The 20683-nt window shown below is 35.5% G+C and overlaps 1 protein-coding gene across 1 annotated transcript; it reads left to right on the top strand.

Annotated features, from left to right (window-relative positions):
- The first annotated feature begins 9219 nt into the window (after nt 1-9219).
- On the top strand, nt 9220-13491 carry LOC128236508 (uncharacterized). The gene is made up of 2 exons (XM_052951399.1): nt 9220-9658; nt 10176-13491. The coding sequence occupies exon 2, from the start codon at nt 10196-10198 to the stop codon at nt 13244-13246; it is 3051 nt and encodes a 1016-aa protein (XP_052807359.1). The 5' UTR covers nt 9220-9658; nt 10176-10195; the 3' UTR covers nt 13247-13491.
- Nucleotides 13492-20683: the final 7192 nt, after the last annotated feature.

The following is a 20683-nucleotide window of genomic DNA, read 5'->3' as shown; positions in this document are numbered from 1 at the left end:
ATTTGACATGGCAGTATATCTATTAGACGTATTTCCACATAGCGTGCAATCTTGTTAATTCTGTGTGGTAAAATATCATAGTATTAGTGATGTTCTGATGATCGATTATAATCGAAAATCGATTGGTTGGGCCTGAAATCGGCGACAATCGATAGTATTTAGTTATAATCGATTATCGAAAAAAAAATATTAGTAAGTGTTCAGATGTTATCTTTAACAAAATGGCTGATGAAAGCCACAATGTGTTTTATACAACAACACTTAATAACTTCATTTATAGACATAAGGTATATGCATATAAAGATTAAGATTTTAATACTGTACATGAATAAAACTACAAATCAGATTCTATCTAGTATTTTAAAAACCGATTGTACTATCGATAATCGGTTTCTTGAGTGGAACCGATCATCGATAGTAAAATTGCAACCGATTCCCAACACTACATAGTATGGTATTTTTTTTTTTAATTTCATTATCACAAACATGTATGGACTGTTCTATTCCATAGGTAGTAGTATCAGTCAGACAAATTAAAAAGACGTTATTTCATATATATAGGATCTGACACGAGTTGTCATTTAATACAAGATTTTATTAAACGAGTTCATGAAATTTGTTAGTAAGCGAGCCTCTGGCGAGCTTACTAACAACTTTCATGGACGAGTTTAATAAAATTCTTGAATTAAATGACAACAAGTGTCAGATCTTTTTTATCACATGCTTAAAACGGCGTTTTATTACCAATTAAGTTCCATTTTCTGAACCGATTGTTTGACAGCCAAAGTACTCAGAGTAGAATGTCAACGATGCGTCATATAAATAGTTCCAAATTAAAATGACAAAAGTAACTAGCAGTTATCAAGTTTTAAAAGCTGATAAAGCGCTTAAGAAGTCACAAATACAAAAGCGTGTAGTAAAATATCCAACAACATGAATAACGAACGATTTTAACCAAAAATCCCAATAAGTACACAATTTGATGACGTCACACTCAGAGTACATGCATTTACGCGGTTTATGTGACCTACATCGGTCTGTCAAGTTTTCTGTGTGCACGGATTTAAAAGTTATTCGCTGTCGCTTTCTACGATGATTTTGCAGCGTTTTCTTGGTGTATATGGCGTTTCACAACATGCAGATGATAACGGCGAAGCCTTACTCTGTACTGCATGGATGTTGCTGTTGAAAAAATCTTCATGTTTCCAGAGAACATGATGTTCTAGCCGCCATGGGATGTGTAATGAGATGTCTGTGCTGCGGAATTCGTATTTGTGTTTTCGGTAACCGACAGCTGATTAAATTGGCAAGCAAATGGCATTGATTGCATATTGCTTGTGCTGGTCAAGATGGAGATGTTTGAAATGTTCTTGTGGTGTTTGTCACTATTGTGGCTGTACATTTGTTGACTGACTGGATATTTCTGTGACTAGTAATCTGCATTATCTGGTCGGCGGAACATTGTTATCAGAAAGTTTGTGTACAAGATGCTTTCTGGCACTATAATTCGTTAGCCATTTCTCTCCCGAAAGTTTTACAGCTTCATTATTACGGTAAGTATTTGCTGGCATTTAAACCATTTTGTTTACAAACAATGCGGAGGGATATCTAGGTTGCGTGTGATTAGTCTGGCCAATCGAAATGTCTGATAGGTTATCTTACACATGTGTAAGATAAAAATATTCGTAATGGGTATATTACACGGAAAACAAGGGTAAGCATGTGATAAAATAATATACATAAGAAGCTCTAATCATACATCTTTCAAACCAGACTCCATCTCAGACATAGCTTACAGTATCATTAAGAGACCGCGATAAATCAAAACCATGTTTTTTATAAAATAATATTCATAATAAGAAGGTATCCAAGACGGTTACGCCCATTGCTCATTTTTTCTGGTGTTCAAGAAACCTGTTTTTTTTAAAGTGACACTTTTATTCAATATCAATACAAACACATGTATAACAAACATCAATTTTCAGTAATAAACCTTTAACTTCTTTTCAAATAATGCATTTATGGAAAATATTAATTACTGATAACAAGATTGTAAACGTGTATTTAATAGCAGAAAACGCAAAAGTATTAAATGAATGGTGAATGCTTAAATATTTACTGTGATCGTCTATAGTCACATAAGGTAGAAATACCGTGATTTATGCACATTTCTTTCAAATTAAACTCGGTATCCGCTATAAGAGCCATCGTTTTCGACATTCATTCATCCTTTTTGGAAAATTAAAACAACATTATTAATTGTGGTAAATATTATTTGGGAGTAAGAGGGCATCTTTACAGAAATCATGACACTAAAACTAATGAGCACAAACCTGCACTTTCATAGAAGAGCACTTTCACGAAAACCGTGTATATATTTTTAAATAAGTTGTTTTTAGAAATGCAACTTATCAATCTATTTATTCGTGTTAACTAGTGTTTTTAGTAATTCATCGGATCCAATAAGTGTATGATAAAATACAGTTGAATGCCTTCTATCGTGCAAATTTATTAATTAAGACACTAAGAGGCAAAAGTGTAAAGTATTCCTGTTATAAAAGAATAAATTTACATTTAGACCTAAATTAGTCTACATAGACATCAAATATGGATGAAATATGGTGGACAGTAGAAGGTGGTACAACTTTCACAAATTCATGTGTATTTGATGAATATTTAGTTTTTTCACTTGAAAAAGGAGGACTTAATTTGTTCAGTATAGAAAATGTTGATGAGACAAACAGACCATTATGCCAACGTTATCGAAGGTTTGCTTATATGAAACACATTTCTGACTTCAAAATGTGTTGTAAAGAAAAGTAATTTGATTGACAGTAGAGTCGGCTTGAAGAAAACCAGACTGAAATGTTGTAAAAAATCGAATTAAGATGTTAGAAGATGCCATTTTCTATGGTATTTTAGTAAGTAAATTTGACGATAGGTGACAGAAAGGGTAGGACCATCTTTTGTAGAATAACCCACAAACATGGAGAGAGAGAGAGAGAGAGAGAGAGAGAGAGAGAAAGAGAGAGAGAGAGAGAACAAAATGTTAACACGAAAACACAACGGACGAGCCAAGGAGTGCAAACATTCTTGCAGATGCAATAGCTTATACCGCCACGATCCCCCACTTTATTATTTGGCAGTTCTGCCAGGACATCTGTAATCACCTTTTCAGTTTTACTAGCATTATCAAGATAGAGCTTGCCGTCTGAGGATCTAAAATAGCATTGATACACAGCTAAGTCAAAGGATTGTTGAATAATTTTGAAAATGCCCAACATCATTTAAACTGGATTGACCGGGATTCTATTTTTTCAGAAGGATTTGCATAATAAGTTTCTTAAGCTTCCCGAAGTCTTCGAAATTTATCCGAGATATGGGCTGAATTTTCTTCCACCTCAGAGAAGTAAATCCAATAATTTAACCATGCTAGAATTTCTTATCTTGCCCACGGCCGAAGATAAATACCCGTATGGAACTCCTTTTGAATGGTCATCACATTGTAATAACCTCCCTTGTTGAAGACTGTCGTCTGTAGCATCATGGAAACCTTGTCTTGTGACAATATTAAGAACGCTAATTAGTTATTTCTCGCTTCAATTGTCACCATAAAACAGTTTTCACGCACCTTTCAAGAAATAATGCTTCACTCTCCTTAAAACTATTTAAAGACCGATTTGACTATTAACATAATCTGAATCACTGCGCGCATATCCATGACAACCACGAATGATCGCATATTCATATGAAATTATTTTCATTACGCACACAAGAGCAAAAAATACATTTTTACATAATTTTGTTAACTGAGGTGGGAGAAAAAGCATCTACCCTAGCCACTCGGTAAACCTCGTTTCCGCAAAACACCCGACACACGGGTCAGAATGAACCTATCTTACACTCTCGGGCCATAAAAATACTTATAATGACCTAAGCTTTTTTGATATAGCGTTTGCGCTTGCGTATACGATTCTTTGCAAACGATGACAACCGAGAGGCGTCGTTTGGTCGATTAACAGCTATTTTATCTGGGATACATATGACAATGGTAGCGAATATCTGATGGCAGAAAAGAATCACGAACGCCAATGAAAATGAAGTCTAAGAAAAACGAAGCGTTGTCAGTAAAGTAAGTTGGCTCAGTTATCACATGTGATCGCCGATACAGAGAACACAGAGACTGATGACGCCTGGCAGGGCCAAAGTATATTGAGTTATAGTTAAAATCACATGGTTTTATTTGCGCTCATTATTTGCAAATTGCATCATTCTCATTGGCTTCATACTTTGCTTTCTTCGTGAACAACGGCTCTGATTTATATCCTAAAAGATCAATGGCTGTCCCGCGTTTAACCTTTATACCGTCAAACATTATTTCATAAGATAATGATTAACAGTTCCGCTTTGCAATACAGTCAATCATTGTGTCGATGTAGCCTACCATAAAATGATAGACCAAGCTTTATTTTTCTTTCTGTTTAGTTATATCAATTTTGTAGGATATGGTTTGAAAGTTTGACTTATATACGCTTTCTTTCAAAGAGATAAATTTATTGCATATGAAGGTGGGCGTGACCTCTACTGATAGGTGGTATTCCGACACCGACCTCATTCTAGTGAGAACCAAACCAAACAAGAAGTCGGCTTCTGTTCCGTTGTGGGGCTAACATTGCGAGTGATTTAATTGCGTGTATCTAGGGTAAAAACCTCGATCTGGTGGGAGGTAGGTGACTTTCTATCAACGTTGCTGTAATGGGTACCATCGATAATTCATAAAAGATACTTTGTGCTTTTATTCAAGTAAACGAGTTATCAGTGTTGAGACTTTTAAATGATGGATTGGACAAAAGTAAATCTCAAGACCTTGGAAACTGCGTCTCTAGACGATTTATTTTCTGTATGTTTTACAGCATTTTGAAGACAAATTACCAGCCAGACATTATCATTTCATTTATTATCCGGCCGGTTCACCTGCCAAGCCGACCGGCTGTCCGGCTTTCTGGCCAACTTCACGCACCTCCCGAATTTTGGGACATTTCCCTTTAGAACGCAAGGCGACGTTACTGAAACAAACATGCATAATTGTAAATAAAATTAACAACACAACAAATAAACAGAAGGGCTAGATCAGACAAAGTATATTTGTACGTTCAAGTAGAGCGAACGCTGTGATTTAAGCACAAGCGCTACCCACACAGGCCTTTCGGGTTCAACCTGGGCGGTTGTGAGTTGAGGGTCACCGAGAAAAAACAATGTGATATCCTTCGTATTTCCCAAACTGCATGTTTTTTTCTCTTTGGAACTGCAATTACTCACAGTCCGTTTATTTGTTTAGAAGAATACAAGTGTACAATGGTACAGATATACATATATAATGATCCATATAACTGACATGAATAAACATATCTTCAATATATTGTTAAATATTGTGTTTAATGTTGCTAACAAACTAATTCAGAAAACAAACATTCACATTATTTTTCTTTAAGAACGTCTGTAAAGTGAGCAAATCATAAAATAAATGATTCAAAATAACAATGTGTTTTGCTCTCCTTTCATTGATAAAGTATGTTTTATAAATACAGTAGCAAATTTGGCTCAATACAATATTGACGCAATTATATTCTTTTTGGTATATCTTATATCCTACCATGATGTTTTTTATGTTGTTGAGATATTTGTTTATACCACATTTTTTAATATTTATGATGTTCCAAAAAGTGGATAAAGTAGAACACTGTATAAAAAATGTTCATAATCTTCTACTTCATGGCATTATAAGCATAAAGGACAGTCTCTCAATTTCCACGTGAATAGATTTATGTGCATGTTATGTCCGACACTTAATCAACAAAACAAATTACTATCATTTGGAAAATGATATCGTTGTTAAACAAACAAGATTTTCATGCTTACCATATGACTATTTGTAACGTTAAAAGTAAACATACAAGTTTTGGAATAATTTTAAGGAATATCCCTTCTGTACGCATTGTTGAAAAACTATATTTTACGTTGAATAATCCTACTAATAATTTCCAAGTATACTACTGCATACGTGCACATATACTAGTGCATAACCCGTATACAACTGCAAACTTTCACGTATTCTACCGCATGCTTTCGCGTTAACTACCGCTTACTTTCACGTATGATACAGCTACTACTGCAAACTTAACATATACTGCTACATAACCCGTTTAATACTGCATACTTTCACGTATCCATCGACATACTTTCATTTATACGACTGCATCGTCTCACGTATACTACTGCTTCACTTCACGTAACTATACTTCCGCATACGTTCCAGTATACTACTGCATACTTTCACTTATTCGTCTGCATACTTTCACGTAAACTACCGCATACTTTCACGTATACTTCTGCATACTTTCACTTATTCGTCTGCATACTTTCACGTAAACTACCGCATACTTTCACGTATACTTCTGCATACTTTCACGTATACTTCTGCATACTTTCACTTATACTTCTGCATACTTTCACTTATACTTCTGCATACTTTCACTTATACTACTGCATACTTTCACTTATACTACTGCATTCGTTCACGTAAACTACTGCATACTTTCACGTAGACTTCCGCATACTTTCAAGTATACTACTGCATACTTTCACGTTTACAACTGCATACTTTCCGGTATACTTCTTCATACTTCCAAGTTTACCACCGCGTACTTTCACGTATACTACTGCATACTTTCACATGTACTTCTGCATACTTTCACGTATGCTTTCGCATACTTATAGTTAACTACTGCATACATTCACGTACACAGCTGCATAATTTCACGTAAACTACCGCATACTTTCACGTATACTTCTGTATACTTTCACGTATACTTCTGCATACTTTCACGTATACTTCTGCATACTTTCACGTATACCACTGCATACTTTCAGGTACACTACTGCAAATTTTTACGTCAACTACTGCATACTTTCACGTATGCTTTATCGTATACTACCGCATACTTTCACGTATACCACCGGCTACTTTCACGTAAACGTTTGCATTCGTTCATGTACCGCATACTTTTACCTATACTGCTGAATAATTGTATCGAGTTGTTGGTAATAATTCTTAATTTTTAATGTATTATTTTGAAGGTTATTGTTTGCTGCTTTATAATATGTAAAGTAGATTATCGAACACCAATATAGATAAAATTATTGCTATTAATGTTTTGTTCTTTCGTCCCATTGAAATTGAATGTGATTTGACCTAATCTTTTCGCCATTTTTAAGCTAAAAAGCTTGTTTGTTGTAGATTTTCGATATAATGATAACGAATTCTTTTTCGACACATTGCACTTTTTTCAATGATAACAAAATAATGACTTGTCAACCGGCATCAGGAATTCATATGCTTGTACATAGTGTACCCTTTAAGTACTTACGAGCATTTCAGGTCACACATATTTCCATAGGTTTTGCCATCTTCTCCACAAACAGGTTTTCAGTTAGTATTGCATACACATGGTGGGCTTCTAGCGTCCACAGCTACACGATGTTCAAAAGTAAATAGAAAAATAACTAAAACAATATAAAAAAGGTTTATGTGACAAACACTAGCGGTTTAGGGGGGGGGGGGGCGCAGTCAGTCGAGCATTTCCCCCTTAACTTGTCCAAATGAAGTTGTTCAGTTCTAAATCGGGGAAAATGTTTTAAGTTATACGCCATATTACTTCAAGTCAGGCTAAAATATGCTCATGGAGGGGGTCGGGGGTGCTTTCGGGGGGGGGGGGGGGGGGGCGGGGTTGGGGTGATGGTGTTGGAGTTCTTTAAACACAATTATAAAAGCAATAAAAGAAAAATTACTGAATAGCTTTACGAGACAAAATGTGTTTAACTCAAATTACAATGTAGTTATTTTCTGGAAGATTACTTAGTGGATAACTCCTCGAATTTGACGTCAGAAATGGAAAGGAAAAAGACGGCGTCGGTTAATATTTATTCATTCTATGACCAACCTTTATAACGTATAGTGTTTCATGTCTTCAATAAGTATGCCATAAATATTAAGAAAGCTACACACACCTGCCAACACAGCTACCACAAGCAGAAGAATTGCAATTGCAGACTTCATTTAGACTGAAATAAATCGCACAATAATAATAATAATAATAATAATAATAATAATAATAATAATAATAATAATAATAACTCTTTATTTAAAAAAGGTAACACATTAAGACAAAGGCAACACAATATATTCAAACAAAACACGTCTTATTTCGAATGTGGCCTTCTGGAAAAAGCAAAACCACAATAAACAAAGCAAAACTATCAAATATATTGTATCTATCCAGTGTTTCATCAAATATCCACACTCCAAAAAATATTATATAATTGAATGATATCTTATATAACTGTGACGGATTGAAATTAAATCCGATGTTCGTGAAAATATATGTACGTATTGCAACACATTAAACGCAAAACACAAAGAACACAACTTATTAATGCTTCCTTTTAGCAGAAACTAAATGATATACATGAACTTGTACCACATTGTTAAGATTACATTACGAGTGAAAATTATTAAGTAGGACATTCGCACATACAAAGTAACTTAGAAATAACAGTCTTTGTAAAAATATATTGAATGTACTTTTATTTTTTATTGCGTAAAGGCAAATCATAAGAAGTGTTTAAACTAAGATACTGACGGTTTGAACCCTTCAACAAATGTTGATATATGCTCAAATATTGTCTTTAAAGTCCACGGTTTTGAAAAGCGTTAGTAACGCGATTCAACAAAAGGCTTAACAGTTAAGCTATTCTTCTGTTTGTGTATTAGTCCTTGTGGGTGCGAGGTCTTATTGCCATTTTTCTTATTTTCCTTGACTGTACACACCCCACTATAACCTGAATATTTTCTTTCATGTATATGTGTATTTTTGTTCTGCAATTTTGGTATCAATGTGTAAACAAGTGTTTTCAAATATAATTAGCAACCCCAGATAAGCCAATAATCTCACTAGAATTAGTGCATTTTATTAGGGTGCTGGTATTTGTTTTGATTTTCGAAAGTGTAAATGTCTTTGTATTTAAATAAAAATTACATCTATCAAAAGATTATAAAATTCTGCTTAAATTGATATATGAATCATAAATATGCATTCATAATTTATTTGTAAATCGTAATTAGAAAATCGATTGACAGGTGATTATCTCACCTCGCTGTAATGCAACAATTTGGGACGCGGTATTCAAAATATGGGTCAGTTTAAAAATAGATGCGATCACATGATCTATATGCAAATATATATGATCACATGATCCAATCAGAGCAGAAAATAAACTTCCGGTTGGTTTTTGAAACTTTTTGATGTCGCCATTTTTTATGAAGAAATCGTCTCCCAAAGTCAACGGCACGCTGTACTGTCCGTGGTGAGTATTTTCAAATGATTCAAACACCTTTAAACAACTGTAATTAAGACCTTTAATTTGATATATTTATAAATAAAATCCATCAACAAATGACTTTCGCATGTTAATTTTAAGTTCAAAGGTCATGATATTGAGCGCGTGACCCGAGGTGAGAGTTCGACGCCATGTTGTCAAAATTGACTCGCTGATAACATACGTTGGAAAACCATTAACTTCATCCCTATATATACTAAAGGTATATTATATGATGAAGTAACCCATCTATATCCTATCCAGTACTGAAAACAACAAAAATGATGCCTTTATATATAATAGTAATTACGAAATGCCCGTAAAAGTTATATGCCCTAAATAAAAATCTCGAACAAAAAATAAATACGAAGACGAAATAAATCTATAAAATACTCGTAAAGTGCGTTTAATGAACGACTGCGATGTGTACAATAAAGTTTGTTATGTCAATTGTAAATGTACATCAAATGAACAACTATTTTGATCGAATAAATGAAAATTCATGCTGCAAACTTATCTTCGACATTGACAACTTGTACGCATTTCGGATAGGAATTATTCACATTTTGGGAAATTTGCATTTTCGTTTTGTCGACAACATTTATAGACAGTATAGAGCAGTATTTTATCATCCAATAGAACTATCAATCAAAATACATTATACTGTATTACACAAATTTCATTTATTTATATGAAATGTGCCATGAATAAAATAGATATATATTCTTTAACAATTCCAGGAGGGCAGCAAACAGTCTCAATGGACCCTTTGGAACAGCATCGGTCACCATTGATGGATTATCCTGGACCATTCTGTGAGAGCATCAATCTATCAACCAAAGACTTGGAAACTAACCATCTGAATGCACTACCAGATGGGAACCTAAAACAAGGTGTAGTGGTCGAACTTCACAAGTATGCGATGAAAAACAAACAGACTAATGCGAAAATAGTTGAGTGGATATGTTCCTTACAACCTGGTCTTAAACTTCAAAATGTAAATACAGTGAAAACGCGCATAAACAGAATAATTGAAACTCAGAAAAAATTTGACAAGAAGAAGAAAGTAGCTAAGTACAAAACTGTCACAGAATTTCATTGTGATAGTTTGACTGTAACAGCTGTGAATGGAGTCAAGAAGAGTCCTGAAAAATCACCATTGACTCAGACTGTGGAAATTGTGAATGTGGAAAAGACAGAAGTGAAAAGTCATGCAAACTGTGCCAAAGTTGGTAGTGCTAAACCTGAGAAATTAATAAGAAAGAGCAGAACTGATGATGAAAAAGAAAACAATGACATTCAATATCAAATAACCTTACATCAACGAAAACTTGATAAACTTTATGAAATGACGGACATACTAAAGGAAGATGTAGCAAAACTCCAGAATATCAAAGGTCACTATTCTGTGCGAAATGTAACGAAACGTGACGGAATTGCTATGAAGAAAAGGCAAGAGTTACGCGAAACAAAACAGCTCCTGCACAAATACAAACAAACTAGTAAAAAGTTTCAAATGGAGAAGTCAGACACGAGTGCTGAATTGATTGACTTGAAGTCTCTTAATGAAAAACTTTTGGCAGAAAATAGAAAACTTAAAGATGATCAGAAAAAGAAAGTAAATGCGCAGAAACTAAATAGTTATTACAGAAGTACGATAAGAAAGATACGTGGATGTCAGCCGCCAAAAGAAAACCAGAAAAATGAAGTTCAGAATGAAGATGATGATGTTGAAATGTTGTTAGAAAATGAAATAATAAAAGACAATACAAATGCTACAATGACAAACTTGAAAGATGATAGAGGAATATTTTCAAATGAATTAAGAATGTGTATAATTGATCTTTTTGGACTTGAGGTAGCTGTTGAAAAAATTACACCAGCCATACAGATAGTTGCTAAACACCTCTTTCACTGTAATATTGAAGCCTCAGATATGCCAACAAATTCTTCTGTTCAAAACATTGTTGACGAGGGTCAGTTCTTAGTTAAAAGCTACATAGCTGATAGAATAAAAAAATCTGAAAGCTTTGGATTAAGCCGGGATGGAACATCAAGGCAGAAGAGAAAGATTTTGGACACTGCGATCACATTGGACAATGGTGAAATTGTCAGCTTAGGGTTTAAGAGAGTTGTTTCTGAGACTGCAGCCAAAATAAATGATGTAACAAAATCACACTTTAAAGAACTTGCGAAAGTGGATTCAGACTCGCATCTGAGAGATATCGAAGAATCAAACTTTGTGGCCGAGTCTCTACAGAAATTAGCGTTCACCATGAGTGACAGGGCTGCTAATGAAAAATGTGCAGACAAATTGCTAAGCGAATGGAGAGACAATGAACTTGAGTTGTGCTCAAATGAAGGCTCCAAAGCCACCGTACTTCAGTTCCATTGTATGGCTCATGTACTCCTCGGCTTTCATCGATATGCCTGTGAAGACCTGAAACATGAAGAAAAAAGTTTGGCAGCGGACGAGCCAATAGGTCGTGACCAGCTACCATATTTTAAAAATTGGTCGAAAAAGCAGACTGTTGTTGAAAGGGTTGCATACACAACATCTACAATATTTGGGCCAGCTGGTGACCACCTTGGCCTGAGGGACAGATGGGAATCTCACTGTGCTGCCAAGGGAATCAAATCCCTTATTGGCAACTACAGAGACAATCGCTTTAATGGTCTGTTTCAGACATCAGCAGAGATTTTGTACCACTTGTCTGACTTTCTTTTGGTCATCAAGACTGTTAAATGTCCAAACAACAAAATTAAAGCTGTTGAAGCTGACTTGGTATCGCCAGTGGTACAGATCATGCTCAAAGCCCTGACTGCAGCCTACATCAAAGTGACCGGTCCGTATTGGTGGTTGGTGTGTTCAGGGACAGTCAGATATCTTGAGTTGTACCCTTACATTGATGGGCTCAGAAGTTACCTTTCAGACTGTGAAGAGACACCTGCCAACATGTTAGAAAAACACTGGTTAGATCACAGCTGTGTTCCCCACACGAAAAAGTTTAGCACACTGTTAAATAGCCCGACAAATGAACTGCTCCTGAAATTAATCAGTGTCCTATGTGGTGCAATGCGACGAACTGTGGAGAAACAGCTGGCAGATTTTCTTGACGGTGGGCGTTATGCAGGGACACCATCAAAATCAGACCTACAAAGGACCCATTTCTCCCACGTGACCAACCTTGGGTGTGAGCACCACTTTGGGGACCTGGACAGCTCCCAGCGAAGAAGGCCAAATGCATCATTTCATCACCACTCCAGTGTTCAGCTCATAAAGAGGAATAGGAGACAGCTTTTCAAGTGGTTGGATGAAAAACCTGACAATGAAAAGGCCACACTCATGAAAGCTGCACGAAGTGGTGGTCGTGACTTGCGCAAGGCGCATATGGCTGAGGAGAGTTTAGTCAAACGTGAACTTTTCAACACCATGCAAGAGGAACCAAAAAAGAAGAGGAAGAAGTCCAGTAAGCCATCTGACAAACCAGAATCGGAGCCAATTCTGGACTCTACAATCCATTCTTTTCATGTGAATGACTATGTTGCCATTGCATATCAAGATGCCTGGTACCCAGGATGTGTTGAAGAGGTTGATAAAACTACCGCTGTAGTAAACTTTATGGCACCATGTCGTACTGCTGGTATGTTCATGTGGCCAGCTCGAAAAGATGCACAAAAAGTGAACAAAGAATTTATTTTGTGCTGTGGACTTGTCCCAGAGGCTAAAAACTCTGGAAGACAGTGGTTTTTTCCAACATACGGTGCAGTTGACCTTAAATATCAAGGATATCAAGAGTTGTATTTTTAAGTTGAATGTCATGTGAAACTATGTGCTATTTTTAGTGTAACCTGTATTTTTTTGCCAGAGATGGCAATTGACAATTTTGTTTCAGTAATTTAGTGCTATTTTATTTCAATAAAATGTGAGTAGCATTGATAATGACATATACAATAGAAGAATTCTGTTTAATGTAATTAAAGTTATAAGCTTTCATTGAAAAATTTCTTTTGATATTCCAGTTGATTTAAAAAAAAAATCTCAGTAATACTGTTGATTTGATCACCTTAATAAAAATGTTCAAAATGTGTATTATTTTTGGGTTTGTTTTTTCATTTTTCTATATAAAGGTATGTCATAAGGAATAAATAAGTAGAAAAAATGGAAAGAGGAGAAAAAAACACACAAGACTGCCAAGTTTCATGAATATAACTTTGTTTAAACAAAAGTTATGAAAAAAATGGTGAAATTTTTTGAAAAACGAGTTCCGCGACTCGCGAATCGTTATATAGGATTGTATAGGGGCAAAAATTCATAAAAGCCGCCCGAAATTGTTGACTTTAAAATGCCATAACTTTTTTATTTATTAAGATATTTAAAAAAATCAAAATGTTCTGTAAAGGTCTTAATAAGCTGCTTCCAATGGTGTTCATGAATAAGCTATAATTTACTTTAAAAAAAATGGTCTGGGGTTGCTAATATAATACCGGGCAAGAATGATGCCAAAACATATATATGATTACTGAGAGGGAAAACTCATTGAAAATTGTACACCTCGACCGAAAACGATATTCAGAAATGTTATAATATCGGAAAAAGTGAATGAAAAAGAGGTCAATTGAAGCTAAAGTCAAAGCCATTCTAATTTTTCAAGCAATTCAGATGAAGAAGTTCTGTTGCTTTTTCATTTTTTTTTTTATTTTGCAGCTCTTTTTTGCAGTAGTTATCTTTTCCATGTGATTGTACATTAAGTTTTATCCATACACTGGAAGTATATAATAATGATTCGTACAACAATTTTCTCATTTGATGAGTTGGACATTAGTTGAGTCTTTTTTTCTTGCAAACAAAGTCAACTTGCATATTCCATAACAAGGATGCATCAATAAACATTCAAAGCAATTATCTTTGAAGTGGCAATATCAATAAGAACGTCGTTTACATATAAATTAAGAGCATTTGCAATTGTTAGCTATGCATTTGATCATTTGGCACGTATTTGGTTTTCAGTGGATGTATGGCCAAAGAATTTGGTTTGCACCACTAGGATACGATGTTAATATTTATTTGAAACATACGTTCAATTTCTTGTGTATTTGAGTATTTTGGTAAAAGTGTAGGAGCATCCGCATTCATGTTATTACAGTTATAACTTCATAGTTATACAATATATGATTTAATGACACATGAACTCCAGACTTTATACGTTTAAAACTATAATGCAAATATGAGTGAGTGAGTGAGTGAATAAATAAATAAACAAATAAACAATTAATAATATTTACGAACCTTTTCAGCTACAGCGTGAATGGATAATGCCCATCAGGCTGGTTTTTGTTATATAGTCCAGTTGAGCAGTCCAAGTGGACATCTGTGACCAAGCGATGTCAGAAAATAATGTGACTATGCACGCGTTTTGTCGGCCAACATGTTCAAGTTATGAAATCCGACGCTTGTATAGTTTCTCATGTCGCTCGGGGGAAATACTCATTGAAAATCAGCCAGCTGGCAGTATTTGAGTGCCGAACGAAACCTTGTGTAATATCCATAAAGTTTAAAACTCAAACGTGCATTTGCGATCCCCATAGAAACTTAAACATGATTCGAAGCGTGTTTTAAAAGGGACACATAGTTGGGATAACTATTCCAAATAAAAACATCACATTTTGACATTTTGTAGCAATGCAAATGTGCACAAGTCGGAGGCTTAGTGAAAGACAGATGAAACTCTATATAGAAACAAATGGCATTACAACAGTCTTGAACTAAGTTTTTAGTATGTTCGTAATCCTAAACATGTTCTAGTTATACTTCTTGCTCTACCCTTTGTGGCTTCCCAATGCGATGCTTTTGGTCTAGTTATACTTCTTGCTCTACCCTTTGTGGCTTCCCAATGCGATGCTTTTGGTCTAGTTATACTTCTTGTTATACCGAGCGGGGTCATTCACGTGCGATGCTCTTGTTTGAGTTATACTTCTTGCTCTACCGAACGGGATCATTCACGTGCGATGCTCTTGTTTGAGTTATACTTCTTGCTCTACCGAACGGGGTCATTCACGTGCGATGCTCTTGTTTGAGTTATACTTCTTGCTCTACCGAACGGGGTCGTTCACGTGCGATGCTCTTGTTTGAGTTATACTTCTTGCTCTACCGAACGGGGTCGTTCACGTGCGATGCTCTTGTTTGAGTTATACTTCTTGCTCTACCGAACGGGATCATTCACGTGCGATGCTCTTGTTTGAGTTATACTTCTTGCTCTACCGAACGGGATCATTCACGTGCGATGCTCTTGTTTGAGTTATACTTCTTGCTCTACCGAACGGGGTCATTCACGTGCGATGCTCTTGTTTGAGTTATACTTCTTGCTCTACCGAACGGGATCATTCACGTGCGATGCTCTTGTTTGAGTTATACTTCTTGCTCTACCGAACGGGGTCATTCACGTGCGATGCTCTTGTTTGAGTTATACTTCTTGCTCTACCGAACGGGGTCATTCACGTGCGATGCTCTTGTTTGAGTTATACTTCTTGCTCTACCGAACGGGGTCATTCACGTGCGATGCTCTTGTTTGAGTTATACTTCTTGCTCTACCGAACGGGATCATTCACGTGCGATGCTCTTGTTTGAGTTATACTTCTTGCTCTACCGAACGGGGTCATTCACGTGCGATGCTCTTGTTTGAGTTTTACTTCTTGCTCTACCGAACGGGATCATTCACGTGCGATGCTCTTGTTTGAGTTATACTTCTTGCTCTACCGAACGGGATCATTCACGTGCGATGCTCTTGTTTGAGTTATACTTCTTGCTCTACCGAACGGGATCATTCACGTGCGATGCTCTTGTTTGAGTTATACTTCTTGCTCTTCCGAACGGGGTCATTCACGTGCGATGCTCTTGTTGGAGTTATACTTCTTGCTCTACCGAACGGGGTTATTCACGTGCGATGCTCTTGTTTGAGTAATACTTCTTGCTCTACCGAACGGGGTCATTCACGTGCGATGCTCTTGTTTGAGTTATACTTCTTGCTCTACCGAACGGGGTCATTCACGTGCGATGCTCTTGTTTGAGTTATACTTCTTGCTCTACCGAACGGGGTCATTCACGTGCGATGCTCTTGTTTGAGTTATACTTCTTGCTCTACCGAACGGGGTCATTCACGTGCGATGCTCTTGTTTGAGTTATACTTCTTGCTCTACCGAACGGGATCATTCACGTGCGATGCTCTTGTTTGAGTTATACTTCTTGCTCTACCGAACGGGATCATTCACGTGCGATGCTCTTGTTTGAGTTATACTTCTTGCTCTACCGAACGGGGTCATTCACGTGCGATGCTCTTGTTTGAGTTATACTTCTTGCTCTACCGAACGGGGTCATTCACGTGCGATGCTCTTGTTTGAGTTATACTTCTTGCTCTACCGAACGGGGTCATTCACGTGCGATGCTCTTGTTTGAGTTATACTTCTTGCTCTACCGAACGGGGTCATTCACGTGCGATGCTCTTGTTTGAGTTATACTTCTTGCTCTACCGAACGGGGTCATTCCCTATGCGATGCTCTTGTTTGAGTTATACTTCTTGCTCTACCGAACGGGGTCATTCACGTGCGATGCTCTTGTTTGAGTTATACTTCTTGCTCTACCGAACGGGGTCATTCACGTGCGATGCTCTTGTTTGAGTTATACTTCTTGCTCTACCGAACGGGATCATTCACGTGCGATGCTCTTGTTTGAGTTATACTTCTTGCTCTACCGAACGGGGTCATTCACGTGCGATGCTCTTGTTTGAGTTATAGTTCTTACTCTAATTCCTTATTCTTTAAGAGTATACACTTTTTCATTCATAGTTTTTGACAATTTTGATATTTTCAGACATTTAACTATTATTTGAACTTTTACAGAATTAGAGCATTTCCAGTGAATTAAAGTACATTTTCGGTGTGTCATAATTTTTATGAGCATTAATAGGACAAAATTTGTTATTAATAACATTTTTAGAAACACATTTCAAGGCGGATTTAACCGAACGTGTTACATGGAAATTCTCACTAACAATAACAGAAGCTATATTTTAAACAATTCTTTGGCTGTGATGCTGAACATATATTTTGCTGGTAAGTCTTTTGCGGTTTGTCAATGCCATGATTGAAATAATTCTGGATTTGGATGGATTCAAGAACATTTTCTTTTCGAACATTTAAAGTTAATCTTATTTTGGACTTTGATACTTATCTAATGTTTGATATTTATTTCTTGGACCTTGTAAGATTGTGAAATTTGGCAACCACAAACAAAACTCGCCACATCTGTAGATATGTGACTTAATTTTCATTGATACAATCCTCAGCGAGTTATTTTTAGAATAATTAGTTGCCGAAAGTAGAACGACACTTACAGAAGTTCGGACTTTTAATAAGTTGTTTTCATTCCAATGACTGTTTGTATGTATTTACTTGAACTGAAATCGGAAGTGAATAATCGATTTCCAATCTTTCTATGTCAAAACAGAGTGTTTGCCATACATTGCTTTCTTTATAATATTAACATATTCTTCCTCTTTTCATTTAACCTTTTCATACGGAACTCTTGTTTGAGTTATACTTCTGATATCTTTATTAAAAGTCAGTGATGTCATCATGACAAAACAAGTTAATAATAATGCGCCATCAAATGCTGAACCTGAACCAGAAACTTGAAAGATTACCTATCTATATTCAAGTAATATTGATATAAAAACAATCCCAACATATGCACTTGATATGATTTATGGGTACATTACATAAGTTCCCTTGGTCTCGATAATATGAATGATGGAAATTGGTTTCAATCCTGATAATTATGTCTGTGTCTGGCAATTACTCACTAATTAACTCAACCCATTTAACCACTTTACATCCTTGCTTGGTTCAACAATATGCATTTTCCTCTGTTTCAATCATATTTACACATAGTGTATATTAACAAACATGTTTTCGATCAAAGAAAAGTATTTGGATTAATATGCAACTGTATTTTGCTGATTTCAAGAACTTATTAAGGAAGTTAACACACGCAATTTGGTAGAAATAGTAAGAGATATACTATGGATCAAAATATGATAAAACCCCCATTGATCTCATTTATATTTACAATATACATAGGATGTTAAAAAGAGAGCGATTTTTTATTTCCTCCATAATGACATACACAGTATTCAAGATATATGCATACACCTCTTTCATATTACATGTATCTGGATATAAGCAATCATAGAAAAATGAAATTATAATAATGTAAGTCTATATACAATAAACGCAATATACATCAATAGTTCACGGATTTAATAAATCAAAGGACTGAAGGTCCTGAGAGTTGCCAAGAGAAGTTTCTTGCAGATGCATTGCTAAATGAAGCTTATATGAGTAAACAAAAGTTTTGTAAATATTTGACGAAAGGTTCTAGATTTTTAGCAGACATGAGACATGTAATATTGTCATGGTTTGAAAGAACTATACACAGTTGTTCAGCACATGAAGATGATGCGACATATACAAGATCCAGGTCCCTACCTATAAGGTCAAGGTCACACTTGGAGGGAGACAAACAGCTGTATACAATTGTCGGATGTAAAATCACTAGCAGTTACAAGTCTTGCATAAAACAGTTGAAATCAGTGTGACCTTGACGTTGATGAAGTGGTTATAGTGACAAAAAAAAAAATTGTGGACTTTTCTTTTATTTTTATCAAGAAAATAGATACATTGCACATTAAGTATGATTTGGTAAAAAATCAGAGGTAACAAAATAGTGAATATTTAACCTGTTTACTGGCCTAAATGGCACACAGTAGCTCAGGGGCCGTATTCATAAAGCTCCTAAGGAAAATCTTAAACTTAAGTGAACATTTCAGATGCGGATTTCCAATTTATTTTTAAGCAAACGTCAAAGAAACTTTTCATGCTTATGAAAAACATAGTTTTGCATATGAATGCAAAGTTTCATTGAAGTATTATGGGTAAAAAAGTGAGAAATCTGCAATGGAAATGTTCACTTAATTTTAAGATTTTCCTTAGGAGCTTTATGAATATGGCTTGAGCCTGTACAAGACACTTAGTAACTAAAGTTTCATCTAGATCCAAACTGTTTGAATTTCAATCCATAGATTTTATTACCAAAGGTTGGGGAAGTGTTTTAAGTTGGAAGTAAATATAATAGTTTTCATGTGCACACTTGGCCTGGGAGTGAAGGGGTTATTTTTTCTAAGCCTTTGAAGATATGAGATGAAGAAACAAGAGGCACATCAGTGCCTGTGCTCCACTGGCCAAAAGGTTCAAGCAAAGACCACCTAACGAACATTTTCGTCAAGTTTCATTTTTTTTTACTTTAATAGCTCTGGCTGCCATGCTGTGCAGTGGACCGAAATGATTTGGGCAATTTGAGTAAAGGAGCACCAAACAAACATTTCTGTCAAGTTTTATCGAAAAAAGGTCATCGGTTTCGACGACAAGTCGTATAAAGTTTTTTTTATTTTTTAGCTCTGGCAGCCATGGTGTGCAGTGGACTGGAACCATTTAACAAATTTTGGTTAATGACCACCCAAGGAACATTTCTGTCAAGTTTCATCAAAATCTGATCATCGGTTAACATTTAATCTGAATAGATTATGAAGCAAATATCTAACCTGAACAAGAACTGACGAGATAGAATCGACTTGGTGTTTCACTTACACTTTTCGGCCATTTAAGTTACTAAAAATAGCTGTTTCATAAACTTTCAGAATGTCACTTAAACGAAAATTAATGTTCAGTCTATATATACTTTCCTATGTATAAATGTAAGGTTTTTAAATTGATCTTTTTGTGAGAACTTTATGCTTATATGTTTACTCATAAATTATTATTGTTTAAAAATTATTTAAAGATGCTATACGTGAAAAATTAAGACATTATTTTTTTTTCTATTAAAGGGAGGTAATTCAGTAGTAAAATGTAATCAAAGCTATTAAAGCATGGCATTTCTTTTCTAACCATGTTGATATTATTACAGTCTATTCAAGCAAGATGCCTTTTGTTTTTACATAGTACCCATAGGTTCTGAAAAACAAGGAGCACTATTCCCAACAGAAGGATGTCACTCCCTATCACTGCATGAGCATCATAATAAAGAAATGTTTACTCAAACTGCAAGCTGCTCAATTGAAATAGGTATTTACCTCAAGCATACAGTTTTATAATGTGGCAAAATAGTCGGACTACTAGATTGTCATTCGGACTA

Source organism: Mya arenaria, chromosome 6 (assembly GCF_026914265.1).
Source record: "Mya arenaria isolate MELC-2E11 chromosome 6, ASM2691426v1".
NCBI lineage: Eukaryota > Metazoa > Mollusca > Bivalvia > Myida > Myidae > Mya > Mya arenaria.
Note: the sequence above shows the minus strand (reverse complement) of the source record. Positions and strands in the feature narration are given on the sequence as shown.

Excerpts from the sequence above, each read along its gene's own strand:
- LOC128236508 (XM_052951399.1), top strand. The coding sequence starts at position 10,196 with ATGGACCCTTTGGAACAGCATCGGTCACCATTGATGGATTATCCTGGA.